At 43.8% G+C, this 24,169-nt stretch overlaps 1 protein-coding gene across 1 annotated transcript in view; it reads left to right on the top strand.

The window, feature by feature from the left end:
* The window catches only part of LOC140425041 (polycystin-1-like protein 1), a 543,547-nt gene that overhangs the window by 255,571 nt on the left and 263,807 nt on the right, over positions 1-24,169 (top strand). Inside the window, exons 27-35 of the mRNA XM_072508831.1 lie at positions 5,696-5,761; positions 10,629-10,835; positions 12,088-12,165; positions 12,288-12,430; positions 14,085-14,205; positions 15,714-15,813; positions 16,128-16,320; positions 18,167-18,223; positions 22,465-22,674. Of these exons, the coding sequence (XP_072364932.1) occupies positions 5,696-5,761; positions 10,629-10,835; positions 12,088-12,165; positions 12,288-12,430; positions 14,085-14,205; positions 15,714-15,813; positions 16,128-16,320; positions 18,167-18,223; positions 22,465-22,674 (1,175 nt within the window). The remainder of the gene's footprint in view (positions 1-5,695; positions 5,762-10,628; positions 10,836-12,087; positions 12,166-12,287; positions 12,431-14,084; positions 14,206-15,713; positions 15,814-16,127; positions 16,321-18,166; positions 18,224-22,464; positions 22,675-24,169) is intronic.

Here is a 24,169-nt window from a genome sequence, read left to right as displayed (position 1 = left end):
CGGTGCGGTTGCGGCGATGCTCCGGCCCGGTGCAGGGCTCGGAGAATCGCACCCATAAAGCTGCCTTTTTACAGGGCCATCTGCTCCAGAGAGACATTTTACGCCATCCTCCTTAAGAGGCAGCTAATACAGAAGGGGTACTCTGGAAGTTGAGCAAATGTGCATCTGGATGATGCGTACTTTTCGGTAAGGTCAATCTTGTTAAAGTTAGGCTGTTGTCAGTTGAAAGCAGATCCGGCAATGTTTTCCTGCCACTATAAAGGAAATCTTTCTGGCATTTTTATGATGCATGTCGATGATTTTTTGTGGGGTGGGACTAGTGATTTTGAAGCTATTGTAATCTCTGGTTTGAGGAAAGCATTCGGGGTTGGAAATCAGGCTTCCGGTGCATTTTAATATATTGGACTGGAAATCGGACAGACTAAGTTAGGGGCAACTTTACATCAGCAATCTTATTTGGAAAGCATCAGCCAAATAGCAATTAGTCGTGGCCGGGTTTCACAAAAAGACGCAATGGTTTCAAAGATGGAAAAAGAGCAACTGCGAAGTTTAATTGGGCAATTGAATTGGTTAGGTAGACAGACTAGACCGGACGTGATTTTTGATGTCTTAGAGTGAGTACAAAAATGAATGATCCCAAAATGGAAGACATAATAAGAGCGAATAAAGCGTTGGTCAAACTAAAAATACAGGAGTGTGTTTTGAGGTTCCCTGTTTTAGGTGACCTTAGGCACTTGAAACTCATACTTTATAGTGATGCGTCCTATGCAAATTTATGTGATGGGGTTTCAAATGCAGGAATTTTATAATTTTCCTTTTGGGGAACAATGGTAAATGTTGCCCTCTTGTGTGGGAAACAAAGAAAATAAGGAGAGTGGTCAAAAGCACTTTGGCTGCTGAGACGTTAAGCCTTGTAGAGGCGGTGGATATGGTCTTTTATATATCTCAGATATTGACAGAAATTTTGGGATTAGGGAATTTGGGTAATATATCTATTGAATGTCACATTGACAATAAATCCCTGTGGGAAAATGTGCACTCTACAAAAAGTGTCAATGAAAAAAGATTAAGGATAGATATCGCAAGTTTGAAGCAGATGCTGGATAGAAGGGAAATAGCAAAAATTAAATGGGTCGACAGTCGCTTCCAATTGTCAGACTGTTTTACAAAAAGAGGGGCTAGCTCACAGAAACTTTGGGATTTTGTTAATGAAGGGTGCCTGTTTCTGTGACTTATTTTAAAAAAAAGAGATGGGGGGGGGGGAATTGCATGTGTGTTTTTGAGTTTCTTGTAATTTTGTTTTAACCTAATTATAATTTTTTTCTCCATGGAAGGGGAGACTGTTAAGTAATGTGTTGAGATACATTCCAATTAGTTGTCTCATTTATGTTAAGTGTCCAATAATTGACACCGATATGTGAAGAGGCGTCAGGTGGTCTTTTATTCAGGTGATGTGAAGATACAGTTTTGTGCAGAATCTGTTAAAGTGAAATAAAGGTGTTTGTGAAAAGGAGAAGAACTTTTGACTCTTTATGCAACAACAGCTAAACATCTAACAATCTCACCCTCCATGCTTGGGTAGATGCTAAATGCTGTGATCAGAGGAGGTATTATCGCCTCCAAGGCACGCAGGTTCAGGGAAGAGAGTGCGGCTAGGCAACAACTGAGCAACTCCATTCTGGTAGTTGACAGAAGATACTCTGAGGCCCCGACCGTAGAGCTTCTGGCAGAGAGGAAAAAGCGACAAATGGTCTTTAACCTTTTATCCATCAGGAAAGCAATGCACCAACTCCGCCAAACATGGGGACCTTCTACGAACACTGAGTCAAAGCTAGCAGTAGGCACAAGGGAGATAGCGCAGGTGAAGGGTAGCAAAGGCAGGCTGGTAGCCGACCCAAAAAAGGTCAATGATGTATTCGAGACTTTCTATTGGGGAATGTACAGCTCCGAACCCCCCGATGGGGACTTGGGGATGAAAATGTTTCTTGAAAGACTGGACATACCAATTGCTGGGGATGATAGGAGGAGGGGGCTGGAAGCACCACTAGAACTGGCAGAGGTCATGGAGAACATCAGCTCCACGCAGGTGGGGAAGCGCCGGGGCCTGATGGCTTCCCGGCGATCTTCTACAAAAGCTGTCCCGCAGCACTGGCCCTGCATTTGTGGGAGATGTTTGCAGACTTGCTAGTGAGGGGCAACTTGCCTCAAACGCTGACACAAGCCGCCATATCACTGATATCCAAGAAAGACAAAGACCCAAACTGAATGCGGATCCTACAGACCCATTTCGCTGCTCAATGGTGATATGAAAATCCTGGTTCGGTGACTGGAGAACTGTGTACCAGAGGAAGTCGTAGAAGACCAGGCGGGCTTTGTTAAGGGTAGACAACTAACATCAGGTGACTGTTAAACATGATAATGACCCCATCCGGGGAGAGAACACCAGAGGTGAGCATCTCCCTGGACGCAAATAGGACCTTTGACAAAGTCGAGTGGAAGTACCTCATTGAAGTACTAGAGCAGTTTGGGATGGGCACAAGGTTCACCTCATGGATGACATCCCTGTGACAACGCCCTCATGGCGAGCATATGGACCAACACCACCAGCTCTGAATACTTTCAGCTTTGCAGGGGCACAAGGCAGGGATGCCTGCTGTCCCCGCTCCTATTCACACTGGCAATCGAGCCATTGCCGATCGCCCTCAGATCGGCGAAAAACTGGAAGGGACTCGAAGAGGAGACCAAAAGTACAGAGTCTCACTCTTATGTGGATGACCTGTTTCTCTACATCTCGGATCCGCAAAGCAGTATGGAAGGAATCATGAAGCTCCTGAGAGTGTTTGGTACTGTAAAGAAAAAGAAACATGGGGGGCCTGGCCCTCCTAAACCTACAACACCACCACTGTGCAGCCACAGCAGAAAGAGTGAAGGAATAGATGAAAGAACCTGAAATGGAGTGAGTGAGGCTGGAGGAGAGCTCCTGTACAGGGACGACCCTCCGATCCCTCGCCATAGCAGCACTCCTATCACCGCCCGCCAAACACTCAACAAGCCCAGTGGTAGTAGCCACACTCCGAACCTAGAATCAAATGAGATAGCTCTTCATCCTGTCCGAAATGTCCACTATGGCCCCCATCTGCAGCGACCACAGGTTCACATCAGCCGTGTTGGACACCACCTTTAGGAGTTGGAGACAGGACTGGGGGACGCTGAATGTTAGGGACTTCTATACAGAGGACAGGCTAGCGACCTTAGAAGAACTGACAGAAAAACTACAACTATCCAACAGGAACAAACTGACACAAAAAGTTAAAGAACCTCCTCCATGAGAAAAGGACATTATCCCCATGGAACCTGAGACACACAATGTTAGAGGAACAGCTGGACATGGGCAATGTGGGGGGGGGGGGGGGGAACGGCAGGGACCTGTATGGACGACTATTAGAAAGAGTCGCTCCCCACTGGATGAGACACAAGAAAAATGGGGGAAAGACCTAGGGATTGAAATAAGGTGGAGACTCTGGAGCAAAGCATTGAACAGGGCCAACTCCATCGCCACTTGAGCGAGGCTCAGCCTCATGCAGCTGAAAGTGGTGCACAGAGCGCACCTAACAAGAGCCCGAATGAGAAGGTTGTTCCCAGAGATGGAGGACAAATGTAAACGGTGCCAGGGAGACTGGCCAATCACACCCATATGTTCTGGGCATGCCCCAGACTGGTAGGGTTCTAGGCAGCTTTCTTTGAAACAATGTCCAAGACTGTGGTGGTGAGAGGGGAGCCAAGCCTGAAAGTGGCAGTCTTCGTGATATCAGACCAGCCAGAACTACATATGGGAAAGGGGGGCCGACGCCCTTGCCTTTGCTTCCCTAATCTCCCGCTGAAACATCCTGCTTGGCTGGTGATTAGCAGCACCACCCAATGCTGCAGACTGGCTGGCTGACCTGTCAGAAGTTCTCCACCTAAAGATGATCAAATGCACCTCAGAGGAGGACTTCCACAAGACGTGGAAGATATTCACCAAATTGTTCCAGGTCCTGTTTGAAGCCAACAGCCAGTACAGCAAGGGGAGGGGGGGGGGGGTGCAAAGTGACTAACAAGAAGGCAAGCAAGAACAAGACCACAAATACAGGGCCTTGTGGCAGGACAAAGGGCCCGAGGACAAAATGGAGGCCAGTCAAGGCCGAACTGCCTGGTACAGGGAGGGGTGCCAACCCCCCCTCCCCCAGCCCCCAGGGTGGAAAGATCCATACCAACCAGTAGACTAACAGCCAGTTACAGGGCCTAGGACACTGCTGGGGTCAGCACAAGCAAAAAAGACAAAACGGACCAAGGCGCCAAAGGAACACCTAAAATAAGGGTGGGGTGGGGAGGAGTGGGAGGGTGGGGGCTAATTGATGTGGGAGGATGGAAAGGGGGGGAAGAATTATACATATTTAATCACATGATAGTCACCTTTTATAAACTATGCATAAAACTGCAAAATTCTAACAAAAAATATTTCAGAATTTTGGGTTTGGTTTTGGGTGTTATTTCTAATGTTTGGCAAATTGGATTTGGATTGCACAGATCTGTTTCTTTTGTATTGCATGAAATGAAAAACTCTAATAACTTTTTAAAAAAGCATTCTGGGCTGGCTTGATGAGAGCATCAGCAGGGCCACTGGTAGACTGGCAGTGTGGAGGATAAATGCTGTCATTCTGAGAGAGGACAACGGGTTCACAAACCACTGTGTCACTGCCACTCCCGCTGGGGTAGCACCACAGCAGGAGCGCAAATTGCTGGATTGTTGTGACAGCCTGCAGGCCCCTTTGAGCTCCAAAAAGACTTGCTTTTTCATGACTGGGTGTTTCAAATTCTTTGCAGCTAATGAAGTACTTTTGAAATGGAATCACTGTTGTCGGCAACAGTGCAGCCAATTTGTGCACAACAAGCTGTCACAAACAGCAACACGATAATAACCAGTTGTGTATGTGGTGTGATTTTGAAGAGCTCCTGCTCTTCAAAATAGTGCAATGGGATCTTTTACACCTACCACAGTGGGGCAAATGGGGCTTGGGTTCAAAGGTTCAACTGAAAGACAGTGCCTCTGATAGTGCAGCACACTCTCAATACTGCACTGGAGTGTCAATCTCTTTTTTTCTTGGAGTGGGGCTTGAACCCAAAAACTCGTGCTCTGAGACAAGACTGCTGCAAACTCAACCACAGCTGACATTTGCTATCTGGTTTTTGGAGCCATGATGGCTGCATTTGCACAACACCAAGCTCAGCTAAAAGAAAAACAAAAAAGTGCTGGAAAGACTCGCCAGACCTGGCTGCATCTGTGGAGAGAGAAACAGAGTTAACGTTTTGAATCCAAGTTGCATGGCAAGGAGTAGGAATCTTATGGCCTCAGTCTGGGCTTCCACTGCAGTACAGAAATGATGGGTGGCTTCTCCCTGTTCTGAGATATTGGCCGTCAGTAGCTGCATCTTGGTTTGAACCTGCAAAATCTTGCACCAAATTGGAGCAGAAGGCCTTGCTTCTTAGTGAGCGTGACACCAGCTAGTTTGCCAACATAGCCAGCCTAACAAATCATTTTCCACAAAAATTAAGGAAAATATTGCAAAACTAAAGATAATTCCACTCTAAAGTATGTAATCTATTACAGGTTCTATTTAATTCTGAATACATGATATATTATTTCCTCTTTGCACAGAATATGATACACATTACAACACAGTAGAAGGAACCTCTGGGTCTGGTGGGAGGCCAGGATTTCAAGGTATGTGTCGTGTTGGGTGTTCCGCTATAAAGACGAACCAACACGGTTGCAGAAGGTACAACTCTGTTTTATTACTATCAATAACAACATCTGTAAACTTATGACTGTGGTTCGTTCTTTACCCTTTAACCTGTGGACCCAGCCCTAACACTATCTTAGAGAGGCACTCAGCACATGGTGTATGTCTGGGTGGTTTGCTGTGAGCTCTGTGCCCTGAGCTGTCTCCTGCTGGAATGAGCGGGAACTGTCGTGTTCCCCGTTTTATAGTGCGTGTGCGCTTGCTTGTGATTGGCTGTGATGTTGCGTGTGTGTTGACTGGTCCGTTGATCTGTCCATCAGTGTGTATGTGTGTTTGCACCATGATGTTTATCTGAATATCATGACAGTATGGTCAAAGTTTTTGAGAAGAATTGAATTTGTTTGCATGTTTCTAATTAATCGTATTCCATTTATACAAAATTTCCCACTTGCGTCTCTTGCTGTGCCTCACTCATCCTTCAGCCACATGTCTGGATGATGGCAGCAGATTTTTGTCAAGAACCTTGCTTTTCCTCCACATCTCTGAAATACTCCATCAACGACTGAAACTAAAACTGATAACTATCCCAGTAAGTTTTGATGAGTTTGAAATGCCACAGATAAAGTGATTCTTTGGGACTGGGAATGTTAATTGTCTACCATTGCATCAAATGCCAATTCCATAAACCAAAGAGAAAATGCTGGAAAATCTCAGCAGGTCTGGCAGCATCTGTAGGGAGAGAAAAAAGCTAAAGTTTTGAGTCCAGATGACCCTTTGTCCAGCTTTGACTCGAATCTCTGGTACTCCACACCCCCATCTTGGTCCTTTCCTGCTTACAATGGGCTATCTTCTCCTGTGGGGACAAAGAGAGGGCATTGTGAGCTGCACGCTTGGTGAATCGGGGGTTCTATAGCATGTGGCATGTGTGGGCACCGCACCCGGACATGAAGGGGTTGTGCCGATGGCTGCCAGTTGGTTCTGAGGAGCAAGCGCAAAGATCAGATGTGGGGAGGGTACAAGGTGTCAGTCAGTGATACCCGAGGGGGTTGGGAATTTGAGGGGTGTAAGGTGAAACTGATGCCAGGCGAGTGGTGGTAACCTAGTCTTGCAGCTCGGTGGAGGTTTTTGGTCTTCTGACATTGGACAACAATCCTTCTTGTTATGCTTCCCACACTGACAGCTACTGCCACTGTTGCCTGGGTGGCATTGGTGACCCTGCTGCTGGTCCTCCGACTCCCCTCGGGAGAACAGTTGCTGCGGCTCACATCGATGGTGTCAAGAAGCCTGGCCAGGTTGACATCCCCCAAAGCTAAGAACTGGCCTGCGTGCTGCCATGCTTTTGTGTTGACTGGCAGGGAGTGGTGAGGGAGCGTTTAAAAGCAGCTCCCTCTTGTTAGCGGTGGGAATCTAAGGTGCGAGTGAGGTGAATCAGATGGCGACACAGCCAGTAATAGCGAGAAGTTCATGGCAGCTCATTTCCATCACGAGCTGTCATTAAATACGGGCCACCGATTTGCTACTATACGTGGCAGACCCGGCGGAGGGGATGCCAGAAATAATGCGGATACTTGGGGAGTTTGGGGAGTTTTCAGGGTATAAATTGAACATGGGGAAAAGTGAGTTGTTTGTGGTGCATCCAGGGGAGCAGAGTAGAGAAATAGAGGACCTACCGTTGAGGAAGGTAACAAGGGACTTTCGTTAGCTGGGGATCCAGATAGCCAAGAATTGGGGCACATTGCATAGGTTAAATTTAACGCGGTTGGTGGAACAAATGGAGGAGGATTTCAAGAGATGGGATATGGTATCCCTGTCACTGGCAGGGAGGGTGCAGGCGGTTAAGATGGTGGTCCTCCCGAGATTCCTCTTTGTGTTTCAGTGCCTCCCGGTGGTGATGACGAAGGCTTTTTTTAAAAGGATTGAAAAGAGCATCATGGGTTTTGTGTGGGCCGGGAAGACCCCGAGAGTGAGGAAGGGATTCTTACAGCGTAGCAGGGATAGGGGGGGGCTGGCACTACCGAGCCTAAGTGAGTATTATTGGGCCGCTAATATTTCAATGGTGAGTAAGTGGATGGGAGAGGAGGAGGGAGCGGCGTGGAAGAGATTAGAGAGGGCGTCCTGTAGGGGGACTAGCCTACAGGCTATGGTGACAGCCCCATTGCCGTTCTCACCGAGGAACTACACCACAAGCCCGGTGGTGGTGGCTACACTGAAGATTTGGGGACAGTGGAGACGGCTTAGGGGAAAGACTAGAGCCTTGGGGGGGTCCCCGATAAGAAACAACCATAGGTTTGCCCCGGGGGGAATGGATGGGGGATATGGAATGTGGCAAAGAGCAGGAATAACGCAACTGAAAGATCTGTTTGTGGATGGGAAGTTTGCGAGTCTGGGAGCGCTGAGCGAGAAATATGGGTTGCCCCAAGGGAATGCATTCAGGTATATGCAACTGAGGGCTTTTGCGAGGCAACAGGTGAGGGAATTCCCGCAGCTCCCGACACAAGAGGTGCAGGACAGAGTGATCTCAAAGACATGGGTGGGGGATGGTAAGGTGTCAGATATATATAGGGAAATGAGGGACGAAGGGGAGACTATGGTAGATGAACTAAAAGGGAAATGGGAAGAAGAGCTGGGGGAGGAGATCGAGGAGGGGCTGTGGGCAGATGCCCTAAGCAGGGTAAACTCGTCATCCTCGTGTGCCAGGCTAAGCTTGATTCAGTTTAAGGTATTACACAGGGCGCATATGACTGGAGCACGGCTCAGTAAATTTTTTGGGGTGGAGGATAGGTGTGCGAGGTGCTTGAGAAGCCCAGCGAATCATACCCATATGTTTTGGTCATGCCCGGCACTACAGGGGTTTTGGATGGGGGTGACAAAGGTGCTTTCAAAAGTAGTGGGGGTCCGGGTCGAACCAAGCTGGGGGTTGGCTATATTTGGGGTTGCACAAGAGCCGGGAGTGCAGGAGGCGAGAGAGGCCGATGTTTTGGCCTTTGCGTCCCTAGTAGCCCGGCGCAGTATATTGTTAATGTGGAAAGAAGCCAAGCCCCCGGGGGTGGAGACCTGGATAAATGACATGGCAGTGTTTATAAAGCTAGAGCGGATTAAGTTCGTTCTAAGGGGGTCGGCTCAAGGGTTCACCAGGCGGTGGCAACCGTTCGTCGAATACCTCGCAGAAAGATAGATGGAATGGAAAAAAGAAGGCAGCAGCAGCAGCCCAGGATCGGGAGGGGGGGGGGGGGGGGAGGGGGGGGGGGGGAGGAGGAACCAGAAGGACTCTCAGGGTTGTTAATATATACTGTATAATATGTATAGGTCGTTGCGACAGATAATTATGTTTTGGACTGTTAAATTATATTTTTGGAGAGTGTTACTTGTGATAAGGCAGTTGCCAATTAGGGTTAGTTTTCATTTTTGTTATTATTATTTATTCATTTTTTGTTTCTAAAATAGGTCATTGTTATTTGTGTTGTTATAATATTGTGTAAAGGATGCACAATGTACTGTGTTGGTTGACCAAAAACTTTCAATAAAATATTTATTAAAAAAATACGGGCCAGCATCTCACCAATGCAGCTGTCGAGAAACACCCCGCCATTCACACCCAAAATTACACTTCTAAATTTTTCCTTTAAATCTTACAAATGGGCGGGATCCAAACTTGCATAGTTAACTGAGCTTAAAAGCACACTTACCTATACCGATGCCAGATTGAACCAGAGCCCGGGATCTACCAGCCTTGCTTAGGAGACCCCAACCAGGCACCATTTAGCAGTGGTCTCCACAAACGTGGTCCAGGCGGAATGACTCTTGGGGGGGGGGGGGGGCTCTCCCAGGTGATTTGGTGTCCCCAGAGTGGATGGTATCTGGGCAGGGTGGTACCCTGGCAATGCTGATGTCACCTGGGCACCTTGGCACTGCCAGCCTGGCACCTTGGCACTGCCACTTGGGCACTCTGGCAGTGCCACCAGGTGCCAACCTGTACTTCCAGGATGAAAAGATGCCACTGCCAGGGTGCCAGACTGGCAGTGCCAAGATGTCCAGGTGGCATTTTGCCCACTACAAGCGCCGGGTACTAGCCCGCTAATCCCACCCAGAACAGACTCTTTTGTTTTTGTTCCGTGTGGATGAATACCGGTGTGGATCTCACCCAAAAAGCTAGTGGGAAACACTCCGTTAACTTGCCTAAAAATGACATTTTGAAATCCTTTGGTTAAATCGCGCCCTATGTTTATTATTTGGTCATTTAAAGGATACTAAAGATGCTTTTGTTTCTAGGGCTGGAGGGAGGTGGGATCCAGAAGAGTGAGGACTATATTGTTTCTTTCTTATAACATCTTGACATGGGACACATTTTTGTGACATGATTTATTGTATCATGTATTGATAAACAAATTCAAAATGTTTTTATTCAACACATTCATATGAGCAGTATTCAAAATTATGAGATGCCGCGACAGAGTCGATCTAGAAAAACTGTTCCCATTGGTGGAATGCTCAAGAACCAGAGGACATAGATGAAACAGGAATGTCAGGGACTAATGGGGACAGTGGATACATTTTTTATGCATCAAGTAGTTTAGGATTTGAAAAGCGCTACCTAAGAGTGTGCTGGAGGCAGGTACAGTTGGGACTTTGAAAGCGGAATTGGATTAGCACCTGAAGACAAAAAGATTGCAGAGAAAAGGCAGATGAACACGATGAGCAGTTATGCTGTTGAAGAGAGCTGGTATGGAAGCAATGGGCTGAATGGTCTATCTTTGTGCAGTCACCATTCTCTGGGTCTATGAAATCAATTTTTCACTTGAAGACTCATTTTTGATTTTTTTTAAAACAATTGTAATCTGTTGTGCTAAGTTACAGGAGGTGGATCCAGTGGGAGTAGTATAGGTTCTGGGACTGGCACAGGCCCATCTGGAGGGTCCAATTTTGGATCAGAAGCAGGAGATGGTGATGATGTTCTTCCAGACATACAGCCTCCACCTGCATTAAGACCCAGTCCCATGATAGAGTGGACTAAAGTAGCCATTAATGATGTGAAGTTTGAAACCTACACAACAACAGGTAAGTAATCTGAAAACAGGAAAGGAAACATAACTTGACATGTGTATTAAGGTACTTTCCCACATAAATGTGCAATGGAGTGTGTCCCAATGTAAGTGCTGAGATGTGTCACCTGGGAACCTTAATGATTGCTACCATGGTGAGTATTCCATAACCAATGAGACATTCTTTGATTTGTGTGCCAATGGCAAGCATCTGCAAACTCATGGAGTATCCAGAGTGCCTGACATCGTCTTGATATTGAAAAGAACTTCACAGAAGGCCCAACCATGTTGGTGTGTCTAATCTTAGCTTCTCAGGAAGAGGAAATGGCTGCGCCCTTGGCCCTCTGGTGCCAAAGGCACCAAAAAAATATTATTTGCATCAACCTTTAATCTTCGCCTGGATCCCAGGTTATGCCCCACTTCTGGCTTTGATCTGATCTGGCATGTTGTTGTCTACCATATATCGGGTCTCACTGAGGGACCATGGCTTGGAATTCCTCAGTGTACGGATTCCTTGGACCATTGCCCATTTGTGCCAACTGCTGGACTCCGATTGGGCATTCAACAGCCCATTCTGGAGTGTGCGGTACAACTCAGATCTTTGTCTAGTTCCAGCTAATTTAGCGGATATCTGTCCATTAGGGTGGAATGAATGGTTGTAAAAAGAACAATTATTTTCGACACTTGCTGGTCTAGTAACATGCCTCTTTCCTGGACTAACTGGGTTAACAAGGTTTCAGCTCGGATGCTGGGTGTAATTAATTATCTGTGGTCCTTAAAACCGGGTAGTACAGCCATCAGTGAACTAACCTGTGGACATAAGGATTAAATAAATGATGATGGCTATAGTTTTTGAAAATTAGCAGAATGCAATACCTTGGTATCTATCTGTATATTAGACAACAAAATTGTTTTTACATTTGATGCTCTCTGCTCCTTTGCATTGTCATCGTGTTGGTACTCAAGCTTCTAAGTTCACAGATGAAGAATGAAAACCCGTGTGAAAAATTGAAGAGTAATGTCTATAGAGCTGTATTTTTGTATCCGTTACTGCATCCAGGAGAGGAGACAATGAAGGCAGAGAAAACTGAAAAAGTTGACAGCAAATAAGATTAAATTAAAATGACTGAAATGCTAAATTGTCTAGTTTTAATATTTGGTTATACATTACTAGTAACTTTATTTTAGCTGTGAGTAACAGTGTTGTGTTGAACTAATATATTTTCTTTTGTCTGCTGCACCAACAATGGCTTTGCCTTTTTCCATAGGTATAAAATCACAAACTTTAACATTTAAACCTTTCAGCCTGAAAAGTAAGAAGATTTACATGATAGAAGTAATTGTTGGTAAGTAAGAATATTGCAAGAATGTTGAATTCCACTTTGGTCTTTATGCTCACAGAAGTTGTGTTTTTGCTGAGATTACAAAATTTGATGCTGTTGTCACTATAAACTGTTCACTTCTTTAGTAGGAGATCAGAGCGAAACAGGAAAAGCACAGCTTTTCCTCTTCACTAATGAAGCTCCTCGAGGATTGACATGTGAAGTGCGGCCCAGCATTGGATCAGAGATTCTGACACATTATAGCATGTTCTGTACTTCTGGAAGGAAGGTGAGTTTTCGTGTTAAAAAAGTAAAAAGTCACCACTTCAAAAAGCATTCCTTTAATCTCTTTGTTAAATGCATGATGCATATTCTATTAATTGTAGATCATAATTGTTTTTAATTATAAACCGGTGGTTTCACTTGAGAAATACTGAATTCAATTCTGGCATGGTTGAGATAGGAGATGTATGCTTGCAATGTTATACTCTGTAAATAAATGTAAGACTGGTTAAAGATTGATTCCAGTTCTATGCAATATTATTGTTTAAACCTTGAAGAAATGCTTCATTATGTGCTCCCATTTCAGTGGTAAAGAACAAAATCTAGTTTCTCAAAACTGTTGGTTGAGTAACACCTTTCTGGTTAGTTCTTCTGCTTCACCACTGTTCACTGGCTTTCGACAACTCAAAATTAATAATTATTTTAACACAGTGGCCGGAATTCTCCAGCCATTGCAATTTACCTTTCTCACCGGCAGTCCACTCCCACCCACGGGTTTCACGGCTGTGGGCGTGGTTACAATGGGAAAACCCATTGACAAGCAGTGGGAAAATAGAGCCCCGCCGCCAGCGAATGCGCGCCTCCGAGATGCATGCGGCTGGGGGAACGGATAATCCAGCTCAGTTTTTGTAAAAGGTATCGTTGTCAGCATTCCAGTTTCAAGGGATTATGGAATAAAAACAGAAAATTCTATAAATATTCAGGAGGTCTAGCAATATCTTTGATTTCTCCCTCTACAGATACTGCCAAACTCATGGAATATTCCCACAATTTCTGTTTTCTTTAGCTTTCCAGCAGCCAAGACATTTTGGTTTCATGTTAAGGGATTATGAGCTGTTTTAGTTATAGAACATAGAACATAGAACAATACAGCGCAGTACAGGCCCTTCGGCCCTCGATGTTGCACCGAAACAAAAGCCATCTAACCTACACTATGCCATTATCATCCATATGTTTATCCAATAAACTTTTAAATGCCCTCAATGTTGGCGAGTTCACTACTGTAGCAGGTAGGGCATTCCACGTCCTCACTACTCTTTGCGTAAAGAACCTACCTCTGACCTCTGTCCTATATCTATTACCCCTCAGTTTAAAGTTATGTCCCCTCGTGCCAGCCATTATTTGTCCTCTAAACTTGCCTCCGGTATGTTTAGTTCAAAAATCCTGTGATAAAGTATCCACACTATAATTACAACCTTAATAGCAGAGATAATTCAATCCCCTCACTGCAATTTCAATATACTGATATCTCAAAAATTACCTTTAGTCCTCGTGCTAGAAATGTTATATGTATCTAAAAATGGTCCTTTGTATCTAAACACTGGAGTGGCAATAATGTGGACCTGAAACAACATTGATAGGGGTGAACCAGGCCTATTGATGTTTGCTTCTGACAGTCTTTCTATTATCTGTTTGTACAGTGAAATAAACTACAAATTGCTTGGCTTTGATTTTTAAGTCCTGCACATCAGATCAGACTGAGTTCTGCTTTCTTTGATATTTCTTGTTCCCTGTTCATACTTAACATGACCCCATGTTGTTCACTTCTCAGGGTTCATAAAAATGCACTTTTATCAGTTATCTTGCAAACTGAGTTTAAAAAATATTATTGTCTTGAAATTACTGTATGTTGGATTGTAAATTTTATTTTCTTATTGAAGGATCTGCATTATGAGTACAGCTACAGCATTGGCAATTCAGCTGAAACTGTTTTGTATGATGGAAGGGACCATGAGTATTACTTTAATTTGCCTGCTGGTGAAGCAACTGATGGATATAAATGTAAGTCCCATCTAAGCAACAGCTTCCAATTACATTGGACATTTGATATAAACAGTGTGTTCAGGTGCTGAGATCCACAGATGGTTAAGGCATGGATGAGAATTCAGCAGGGAATGCAGGCCTATTGCATATGTTGTAAATCAAGGTCTGGATTACGAGAGTTTGAAACTCCGCTTTGGGTAAAGTAGGATCCTAAGGTTGTACATTTTCTGAGTGAATATCTGGAGGAAGGATGAGTGGTAGTTGAGGTACTAAATATAACCTTTCTAAAATTAAACATTGTCATCTTCTAAACGTCCCCTCAGGGATATATTGGCTCATTCAATGTATTTGTGATATAAACAATTGGAACAAACAATAGGAATAGCAAGTTCTGGTGTGGAAAAATCCATCTGCAAATTAATCTCTTCACTCATGATCATTGAAGGAGAATTTCTTGCCTTTTGAATTGATAGTTTATTCATTATAGTATTAAATTCTACATTAGAACTTCCATTTGTGGGCAATTCAAATTTGATGTGGTTTCGCTAAGAATCTGAGACCACAGCTAGCAAGTTGATTGTGTTTCACACTCGTTTTCTTGTGGATTCCCACTATTTTATCCCGTACCAATTCTGGTGCTGGTAATGGTCTTCATGTTGCATTCTTCAACAATGGTTGAATTTGGCAAATGGAACTTCAAGTTGTGGAGATCAAATGCTTGATGCTTTGCTTTGTTCAGTTTTCCTTTTCGTTTTCCACTTCTCGTTTCCCCAGAATGGCCATGATTAAGAGTTTAATGTTTGAACAATCATGGGTGCAATCTCTTGTACTTTACTTTAATTCATTCACGGTTTGACTCTTTAAAAAATATGCCACTCAGTTGGAGGGTAATTAGGGACGGGCAACAAATGCTGCCCTTGCCTGTGACGCCCACATGCCATGAAAGAATAAAGAAAGACAAGTAACGGTTGCATTACTGTGCTGCCCTGTCTTTAAACCTTAATTACCATAATTAACATTACTCTAATTAACATGGGTGTGGCTGTAAAGGGCAGCATTTACTGCCCATCCGTAATTGCCCTCGAGAAGCTGGTGGTTAGATACCTTCCTGTCTTAATAGTTTGCCAAGCCATTTCAGGGGGCAGTTAATAGTCAGCCAGATTTCTGTGGGTCTTGAGTCAAATGTAGGACTGACCTGGAAAACGGAGGTAGATTCCTTCCCTAAACGACAATAGTGAACCAGATAGGGTTTTAACAACAAACTGTTCGTTCATGGTCACAATTATTAACATAAGCTTTTTATTCCAAAGCTTATTTATTTTAATTGGATTTAAATTTCCCAGCTGCCTGGGTGGAATTTGAAGTGTGCCTGTTACAAGTCCAGTAACCAAACACGAAAGATACAACAAATTCAATGTACCATTCAACAATATCATGCTTAGTTTCACTCTGTTGTATTGCTGTATCACACTGCACATAATGAATTGGTTTAAAATCTCTTTGTTCATATTTCTTTACTCTTTTAGTGACAATCAATACTGTGATTACCGATTTACTTGGATCGAAAACCAAGCCATGTTCAGTCACTCCAATTGTTTTACCAAGCATTAAAACAGATGAAGAACTGTGAGTGAATGAATCCAGTCTGAAGAGTGGATCTTGTTTCCAATCCCAACGATTGATTTTAATTTTGCAACCGGGCAAATGAAGTGATGCATGTCAGGATATTCTTTGCATTAGTGCTACAAAGCATTATAAAGCATTTCTATTCAAAAACAACTATCAGCAATTTATATTTTTTGTTTTATTAAATTAGAAGTGTACTGATAAATAATTTGACTAAATTATATTATATTATGCATTACAGAAGTTAAGTGAGGTTTGTGTATAGCAATGAAAAATACTCTGAGTACAGGGTAAGCCTTTTCTCTCTCATTCAGGTACACCCAGGGCCTTCAGAACCTTTCAATTATCATGTTGTTGGGAAACCAAAAAGAAACAAAAAATTACATCCTATTGTTAGCCCGGGTGCTTCATCGTCTCCATAAAGAGGGAGGTAGCACAAGGGATTTCCAGACACTGACCAGAAATGCATTAATAAAAACTCTTTGCAGCCTAACTATATCCAGTCAGGTATGGATAATCTTGAATTGTGTCTTCCAATGAAACTTGTTAATTATGGTAATTGAGGTTTAAAGACAGGGCAGCACAGTAATGCAACCGTTACTTGTTTTTCTTTATTCTTTCATGGGATGTGGGCGTCACAGGCAAGGGCAGCATTTGTTGCCCGTCCCTAATTGCCCTCCAACTGAGTGGCATTTTTTTCTTAAAAGAGTCAACCACATTGCCAAGGACCTGGAGTCACATGTACGCCAGACCAGGTAAGGACAGCAGATTTCCTTCCTTAAAGGACATTCGTGACCTCGATGGGTTTTTATGACAATCGACAATGGTTTCATGGTCATCACTAGACTTTTTAAATTCCAGATTTTTATTGAATTCAAATTTCACCATCTGCCATGGGCGGATTTGAACCTGGTTCCCAGAGCATTATCCTGGGTCTCTGGATTACGAATCCAGCGACAATAACACTACGCCACCGCAATTTAATTTATATTTTAAAATAAAATTTCTATTGTTTTATCTTGAATTATGCAATTTATGAGAGGAACTGTTGAGAAGTTGTGCAATGTGCTTCATGCCTCAGTTGTAGAAGATGAACCCTATTTGCAGCTTTTTTTTCACCTATCTACTATTTGTCCACTGTTTTGTTCATTATTAAATGCTGTTCTTCATCCTTATTGTCAGTTTTAGTATATTCGGATTTGTTTTTTTGCAGAATACTAAACTGCCACTCTTATAAGTTCTCTTTAGTGAGGAAAAATTATATGTTGAATGAAGTTAGATGTCATTTTTGTATTGGTATTGATTATAAATCCGAATTTGCTTTATAAATACAAAAATGGCAAAAGAATGTCTGAAGAGTCAGGCCATCTAGAGACCGTAAAATTGGAAGTAAATTCATTTTCATGTGAGTTCTTCTAATTGTCTAATGTAGTTTTGAAATAACTGCAGATGCTGTGATCATGATCTATCAACCTACGAAGCCGGTAAGCCTTGCGCGAGAATGCTCATACGCCTCGCGAGATCTAAAGAGATCTTGTGAGGCTTTGTGATCTGTATCCTGCCGACAATGGGCGGGATCCTTATTTGCATATTTAAGTGTGCGGTTAAGCTCACTTAAATATGTTTGTGCTGGACTTACTCAAGGCACAGGATTGAACGTCCTCACCTCGGAAACCCCGAGCCGGTGCCATTTTGTACTGCTTGCCACAAACGTGGACCAGGCTTACCGACACGTGGGGCAGGGGGGTCTCCCAGGCGATTGGGGGCCCCCAGGTGGTCGGGCTCTAGGCAGGGTGGTACTCTGTCACCTCCAATACTACCCAGCACTGCCAGCCAGACACCCTGGCAGTGCCACCTGTGTGCCACTCAGGCAGCACCAGGCTGCCCAGGTGACAGTTGGCAGGGGCACTGCCAGGGTGCCAGACCGGCAGTGCTAATGTGCCCAGGTGGCATCTTGCCCATGCCGGGTATCAGTCCTGTGGGTACCCTGCTTATGAGGTGGAGTGTGTGGGTTCCAAGACCCCTTAATTGATAGGTTGGGGGGGAGGGGTGTTAGGAGACCGTGGTGGGGGTCATTTATAAATGATGCCCAATCTCTTCCTGCACTGACGAGCTGAGCCAAGGCACAGAAATGAAGCAAAGTCCCATTTAATAGCGGGGTTATTCTTGGAGCTACAAGTGCCAGGAAATACCCGGCTAAACATGCCCAAAACTGAACTTTTCCTTTCCATTAAATTGTGTCCAATGAAAAATTTGCTGAATGTGTTTGTTGGTTTTTGCAAATGGTGACAGTTGAGGTTTGGTATACAGTTGACAGCTTTTGTACAATCTTGATTTTCTTTTTTTGTTCCAGAGGGATTTGATGGAAACTGTATCTGTGTTGCATAACCTTGTTAACATAACCAATGAGGTAAAGGAACTTTCATCCACTTAACAATGTGTTGATCAAATAGAAATTGTTTTCTCCAATTTATTCTTCTAACCTCCACCTCTGTAAAATTACCTGGCATCACGCCTGCCTCACCTGCGGCTGAAACCCTCATTCATGCTATCTTTACTTCTACACTTGACTATTTGAGTGAACTGCTGGCTGGTCTCCTACATTCTACCCTCCTTAAACTTGATGTAAATCCAAAACTCCTTTACCTAGTCTTAACTCACATCATATCACATTCCCCATTCACCCCTGTGTTTGCTGACTGGGGCTATGACTGCCCTTCCTAATTTTGGCCTCTTGAGCATCCCCAATTTTAATCACTCTGTCATTGATGACTGCACCTTCAGTTGCCACAGCCCCAAACTCATTGAATTAACCTTACCACACCTCTGTACAACTCTACCTATGCATTATGAGATGTGGGCATCATTGGCAATGTCAGCATTTATCCCCATCCATAATTGCCCTTGAGAAGGTGGTGGTGAGCTGCTTTCTTGAACTGCTGCAGTCTATGTGCTGTGGGTACAGGCACAGTGCTGTAAGGGTGGAGTTCAAGGATTTTCACCCAGTGACAGTGAAGGAATAGCGATAGAGTACCAAGTCAGGATGGCGTGTGGCTTGGAGTGAACTTCCAGTGATGGTGTTCCCATGTGTCTGATGCCCTTATACTTCTAGATGATAGGAGGCCGTGGGTTTGTAAGGAGCCTTGGTGAGTTCCTGCAGTGCATCTTGTAGATGGTACACACTGTTGCCAATGTGCATCAGTGGTGGAGGGAGTGAATGTTTGTGGAACAGATGCCACTCAAGCAGGCTGCTTTTTTTTGGATGGAGACAAGTTTCTTCGGTGTTGTTGGAACTGCATTCATACAGGCAAGTGAAGGGCATTCTATCATTCTCCTGACTTGTATCTGTTGGATAGTGGATAGGCTTTGGGACTCAGGAAGTGAGTTACTCACAGCAAGATTCTTGTCCTCTGACCTGCTCTTGTAACCACATTGCTAGTCCAGCTCAAGTTTCTGGTCAATGCTAATTCCAAGGATGTTGATAATGAGAGATTCAGTGATGGCAATGTTGTTAAATGCCAAAGAAAATGATTGGATTTTGTCATGTTGAGGATGATCATGTACTGTTCCAGTATCTGAGGACATCGGCAGGGTGTTTAACGAATACTTCACATCCGTCTTCACTCAAGAGAGTGAGAATGAAGGTATGGAACTCCTGGAGAGAGACTGTGAGGTTCTTGAGCAAATTGACATAGGGAGTGACAGGTATTGGAGATGTTGGCAGACTTATAAGTGGACAAATCTCCAGGTCTGAATGAATTGTGTCCCAGGCTGTTGTGGGAGCGGAGGGAGCAGATTGTAGGAGCTCTGACCCAAATTTTTAATTCCCCTCTGGTAATGGGGAGGTGTAAGAGGACTGGGGAACAGATAATATGTTTTGAATATTGAAGAAGGGTTGTAGAGAAAAGCCAGGAAACTACAGACCCGTGAGTCTCACGTTAGGGGTACGGAAACTATTAGAGAAAATTCTGAAGGAAAGAATCTATCTCCACTTGGAGAGGCAAGGTTTCATCAGGGACAGTCAGCATGGCTTAGTCAGAGGGAGGTCAAGCAATTGTGATTCACTTTATTAATGAGGTGACCAGGTGTGTAGATTAGGGTAGTGCAGTTGATGTAGTTTGTATGTTTGACAAGGTCCCACAAGGGAGACTTCTAAAGGAGGAAAATGCACATGGGTACAGGGTAATTTGATAAGATGGGTTCAAAATTGGCTTAACTGTAGGAGATAGAGGGTGATGACAGAAGACTGCTTTAGTTACTGAAAGCTAGTGTCCTGTGGCGTACCACAGGGATCTCTGCTGGGTCCCCCATTATTTGGCATTTATGTAAATGGCATAGATGTGGGTGGTAGGATCAGTAAAATTGTGGATCTCACAAAGATTGGCTGGGTGGTTAACAGTGAGGTTGAGTGCATGGTGTTAGAGGAAGATATAGACGGGATGGTCAAATGGGAAGATATATGTAGATGGAATTCAACCCTGAAAAGTCTAAGGTGATACACATTGGAAGGAGTAATTTGACAAGGATGTATTTAACAAGGGGCGGCACAGTAGCACAATGGTTAGCACTGTTGCTTCACAGCACCAGGGTCCCAGGTTCGATTCTGGCTTGGGTCACTGTCTGTGCAGAGACTGCACATTCGCCTGCGTGGGATTCCGCTGGGTGCTCCAGTTTCCTCCCACAAGTCCCGAAAGATGTGCTTGATAGGTGAATTGGACATTCTGAATTCCCCCTCCGTGTACCCAAACAGGTGCCGGAGTGTGGCGACTAGGGGCTTTTCACTGTAACTTCATTGCAGTGTTAATGTAAACCTACTTGTGACAATAATAAAGATTATTATTATCAATGAACGGCATGACACTGGGAATTTCGGAGGAACAAATAACCTTGGTGTTTTTGTCCATAGATCTCTGAAGGTGGAAGGGCAGTTAAATAAGGTGGTGAAAAAGGCAAATGGGACTCTTACCTTTACTTTATCAATTCAGGCATAGATTACAAAAGCAGGGAGCTCATGTTGGAGTTGTATAGAACTTTGGTGAGGCCACAGCTGGTCACCACATTACCGGAAGGATGTGATTGCACTTGAGGGTGTGCAGAGGAGATTCACCAGGATATTGCCTAGGTTGGAACATTTAAGGTATGAAGAGAGGTTGAATAGGCTTGGGTTGTTTTCAATGGAGCAGAGAAGACAGGGGCGACCTGATCAAGGTGTGCAAGATGATGAAGGGCATGGACAGGGTGGATAGGAAGTAGCTGTTCCCCTTAGTTGAAGGGTCAGTCATGAGGGACCACGAGTTGAAGATGAGGCAGGAGGTTTCGGGGGATGGGAAGAAAATCCTTTTTACCCAGAGGGTGATGATGGTCTGGAGTGCACTGCCTGGGAGGGTGATAGAGGCGGGTTGCCTCACATCCTTTTAAAAAGTATCTGGATGAGCACTGGATAAAATTCAAGGCTATGGGCCTGTGGTGTTTTTCACGTGTTGGTACAAATTTGATGGGCCAAAGGGCATCTTCTGCATTGTGTGGTTCTGTGATTCTGAGTCACCAATGGTGCTGAACATTGTGCAGTCATCAGTGAACATTCCCACTTCTGACCTTAGGTTGGAAGGAAGGTTTTTTATGAAGCAGCTGAAGATGGTTGGGCCTGGGACACTCTCCTGAGGATCCTCGGCAATGATGCCTTGAACTGAGAAGATCAACCTTCAGCCACCAAAACCATCTTCTTTGTACTGATCTAACCAGGGAAGCATTTTCCCCCAATTCTCATTAACTCTAGCTTGCTGAAGCTCCTTCATGCCCCATTCGGTCAAATGCTGCCTTAGGACATAGAACATACAGTGCAGAAGGAGGCCATTGGCCCATCGAGTCTGCACCGACCCACTTAAGCCCTCACTTCCACCCTATCCCCGTAAATGACCCGCTTAAGACCTCACTTCCACCCTATCCCCGTAAACCAATAACCCCATCTCACCATTTTCTTGGTCACTAAGGGCAATTTAGCATGACCAATCCACCTAACCTGCACATCTTTGGACTGTGGGAGGAAACCGGAGTACCCGGAGGAAACCCACGCAGACACGGGGAGAATGTGCAGACTCCTCACAGACAGTGACCCAGCAGGGAATCGAACTTGGGACCCTGGTGCTGTGAAGCCACAGTGCTAGCCACTTGTGCTACCGTACTGCCGTACTGTCTTGATGTCAAGTGCCACACTTCTCACCCCAAACCAATTCTAGTATCCTAATTTTGTGTCAGCTGAAATCAGTTCATTCATCATATTGTCAGGTATCAAACTGAAAGTCTGGTTCAGCTAAATCATAGATAATGTATATGCTCACCATTGGAGAAGCCTGTGTGTTAAACATTGTGCTGAATTTAATATTTACTGTGCTCTCATGTAGCTACTTAACTAACTGGTAAATTGAGGTGAGGAGGAGCATTTTATGAGCCTTAATAATTTTATGATTGGCTTCAGAAATTTGCCTGTTGTTTCCGTTATTAATGATTTCATAAAATAATTAGATAATATTTGTTACCGTGTAATGAAATTGAACTATTTAGATAGAATTTGTTATTAAAAAATGTAAAAGTGATGATATGAAATGTTTGCTCTTGAATTTAAGAATACCTTTTTGATTTAAAATATTAAAGGTAACTTTGAAAAGTGCACTAATTGTAACAAGAACAATTAAAGACATGACCAAGCTTTTTAAAGAATCTGGCGAGTTCAGAATGCATGAAGAATTAGTGAAGAAAATCATCATTGTAGTGGCTGATGTAATGCGAGTAACTGATAACAGCACAGCAAAGTCAAAACGTTTGTTATTTGAAGGTCTAAAAACAACAACTGAACTATTACTGGTAAGATCTTTAGTAAATTCTACAAGTTTCTTCATAGAGATATGAACTATTATTGGTAAGATCTTTAGTAAATACCATATGATTCTTCAGAGATGTAGAGTAATTGAGAATTGAAAAACAACTAGTTTTCTTTATTTTTTGTATGTTTTATGCTCGTACTGCAATTAGATTTTTTCATAGAATTTACAGAAGGAGGCCATTGGGCCCATCGAGTCTGCGCAGGCTCTTGGAAAAAGCATCCTACCCAAGGTCAATACCTCCACCCTATCCCCATAACCCAGTAACCACACCCAACACTAAGGGCAATTTTGGACACTAAGGGCAATTTATCATGGCCAATCCACCTAACCTGCACATCTTTGGAATGTGGGAGGAAACCGGAGCACCCGGAGGAATCCCATGCACACGGGGAGGATGTGCAGACTCCGCACAGACAGTGACCCAAGCCGGAATCGAACCTGGGACCCTGGAGCTGTGAAGCAATTGTGTTATCCACAATGCTACCGTGTTGCCCCATCAAATGATCCATCCTCCTCTCATAATACATTCTCTGACCATTGCCCTATTATTTATTGTGTTAAAAAGTGAAGTCATAGTTCATTTGTTTTTTCTTCTCAGAGTAAGATTTAATGAAGTTGCAGACAGTTGCACTGGAAGAATATTTTTATTGCCAGTCAATCGGCAGTGTTACCAATTAAATTGTTTTATTTTTATTGGAATTTGCAAGATTGTAATACTTGTTTGATCATTCTGTTTGTTTCTTCCAAATTAAATTCATAGAATCAATAGGAATTTATGTATTTTAGAAAAATATTCTAAAATGAGAAGATAGGATCTCAAAATATATTCCATTGGCGTACATGACGTTTGCAAAACATCCACAACGTGAATGTTGTGCAATTTCAGCTCCCAGGATACTGACAATTCGGCTATTACAAAAATGAATAACTGATACAATAAATGAACCAGTGATAGGATAGCCCTGCTTGTGGGAGGGGAAGTGGTGGTGGTGGGGGGGGGGGGGGGGGGGGGGCGTTGGGATGGATGATGGTTGTAATGCTTGGCAGGACGTTGTGTGTCATGATCCCGGCAACAATAAATTTTAAAAGTAAATTCAAACGTCCAGTGATCACAAGATTTTTTGCTGTAACAAACAATCCAAAAGCAACATTGATTAAGCATTATTTCAGGCAATTACAGGAAGGACCCCCCCTATTCCACATGGACAATGACTGAAAATCTCCCTCCACTGTTACAATTTCCTTCATTATCCAGGAACCATTTCAAAACTATGTTCAGTTCCTTTTCTTTCTTCCAACCGGATAACTTTGACTCCCCAAACCAATTTCCACAGTGAGGGACAAGTCCGAGGTCCCTGTCTCCAGCCAAAGCAAGCAAATCTTCAATCTTGATTCTAACCCTTATGATCTTTGTCTCTTCAATCTGAGCACAAGCTCGCATCCTCATCCTGCATGCTGCTTCTATCTCTCTGCTC

Source organism: Scyliorhinus torazame, chromosome 6 (assembly GCF_047496885.1).
Source record: "Scyliorhinus torazame isolate Kashiwa2021f chromosome 6, sScyTor2.1, whole genome shotgun sequence".
Taxonomy (NCBI): Eukaryota; Metazoa; Chordata; class Chondrichthyes; order Carcharhiniformes; family Scyliorhinidae; genus Scyliorhinus; species Scyliorhinus torazame.
Note: the sequence above shows the minus strand (reverse complement) of the source record. Positions and strands in the feature narration are given on the sequence as shown.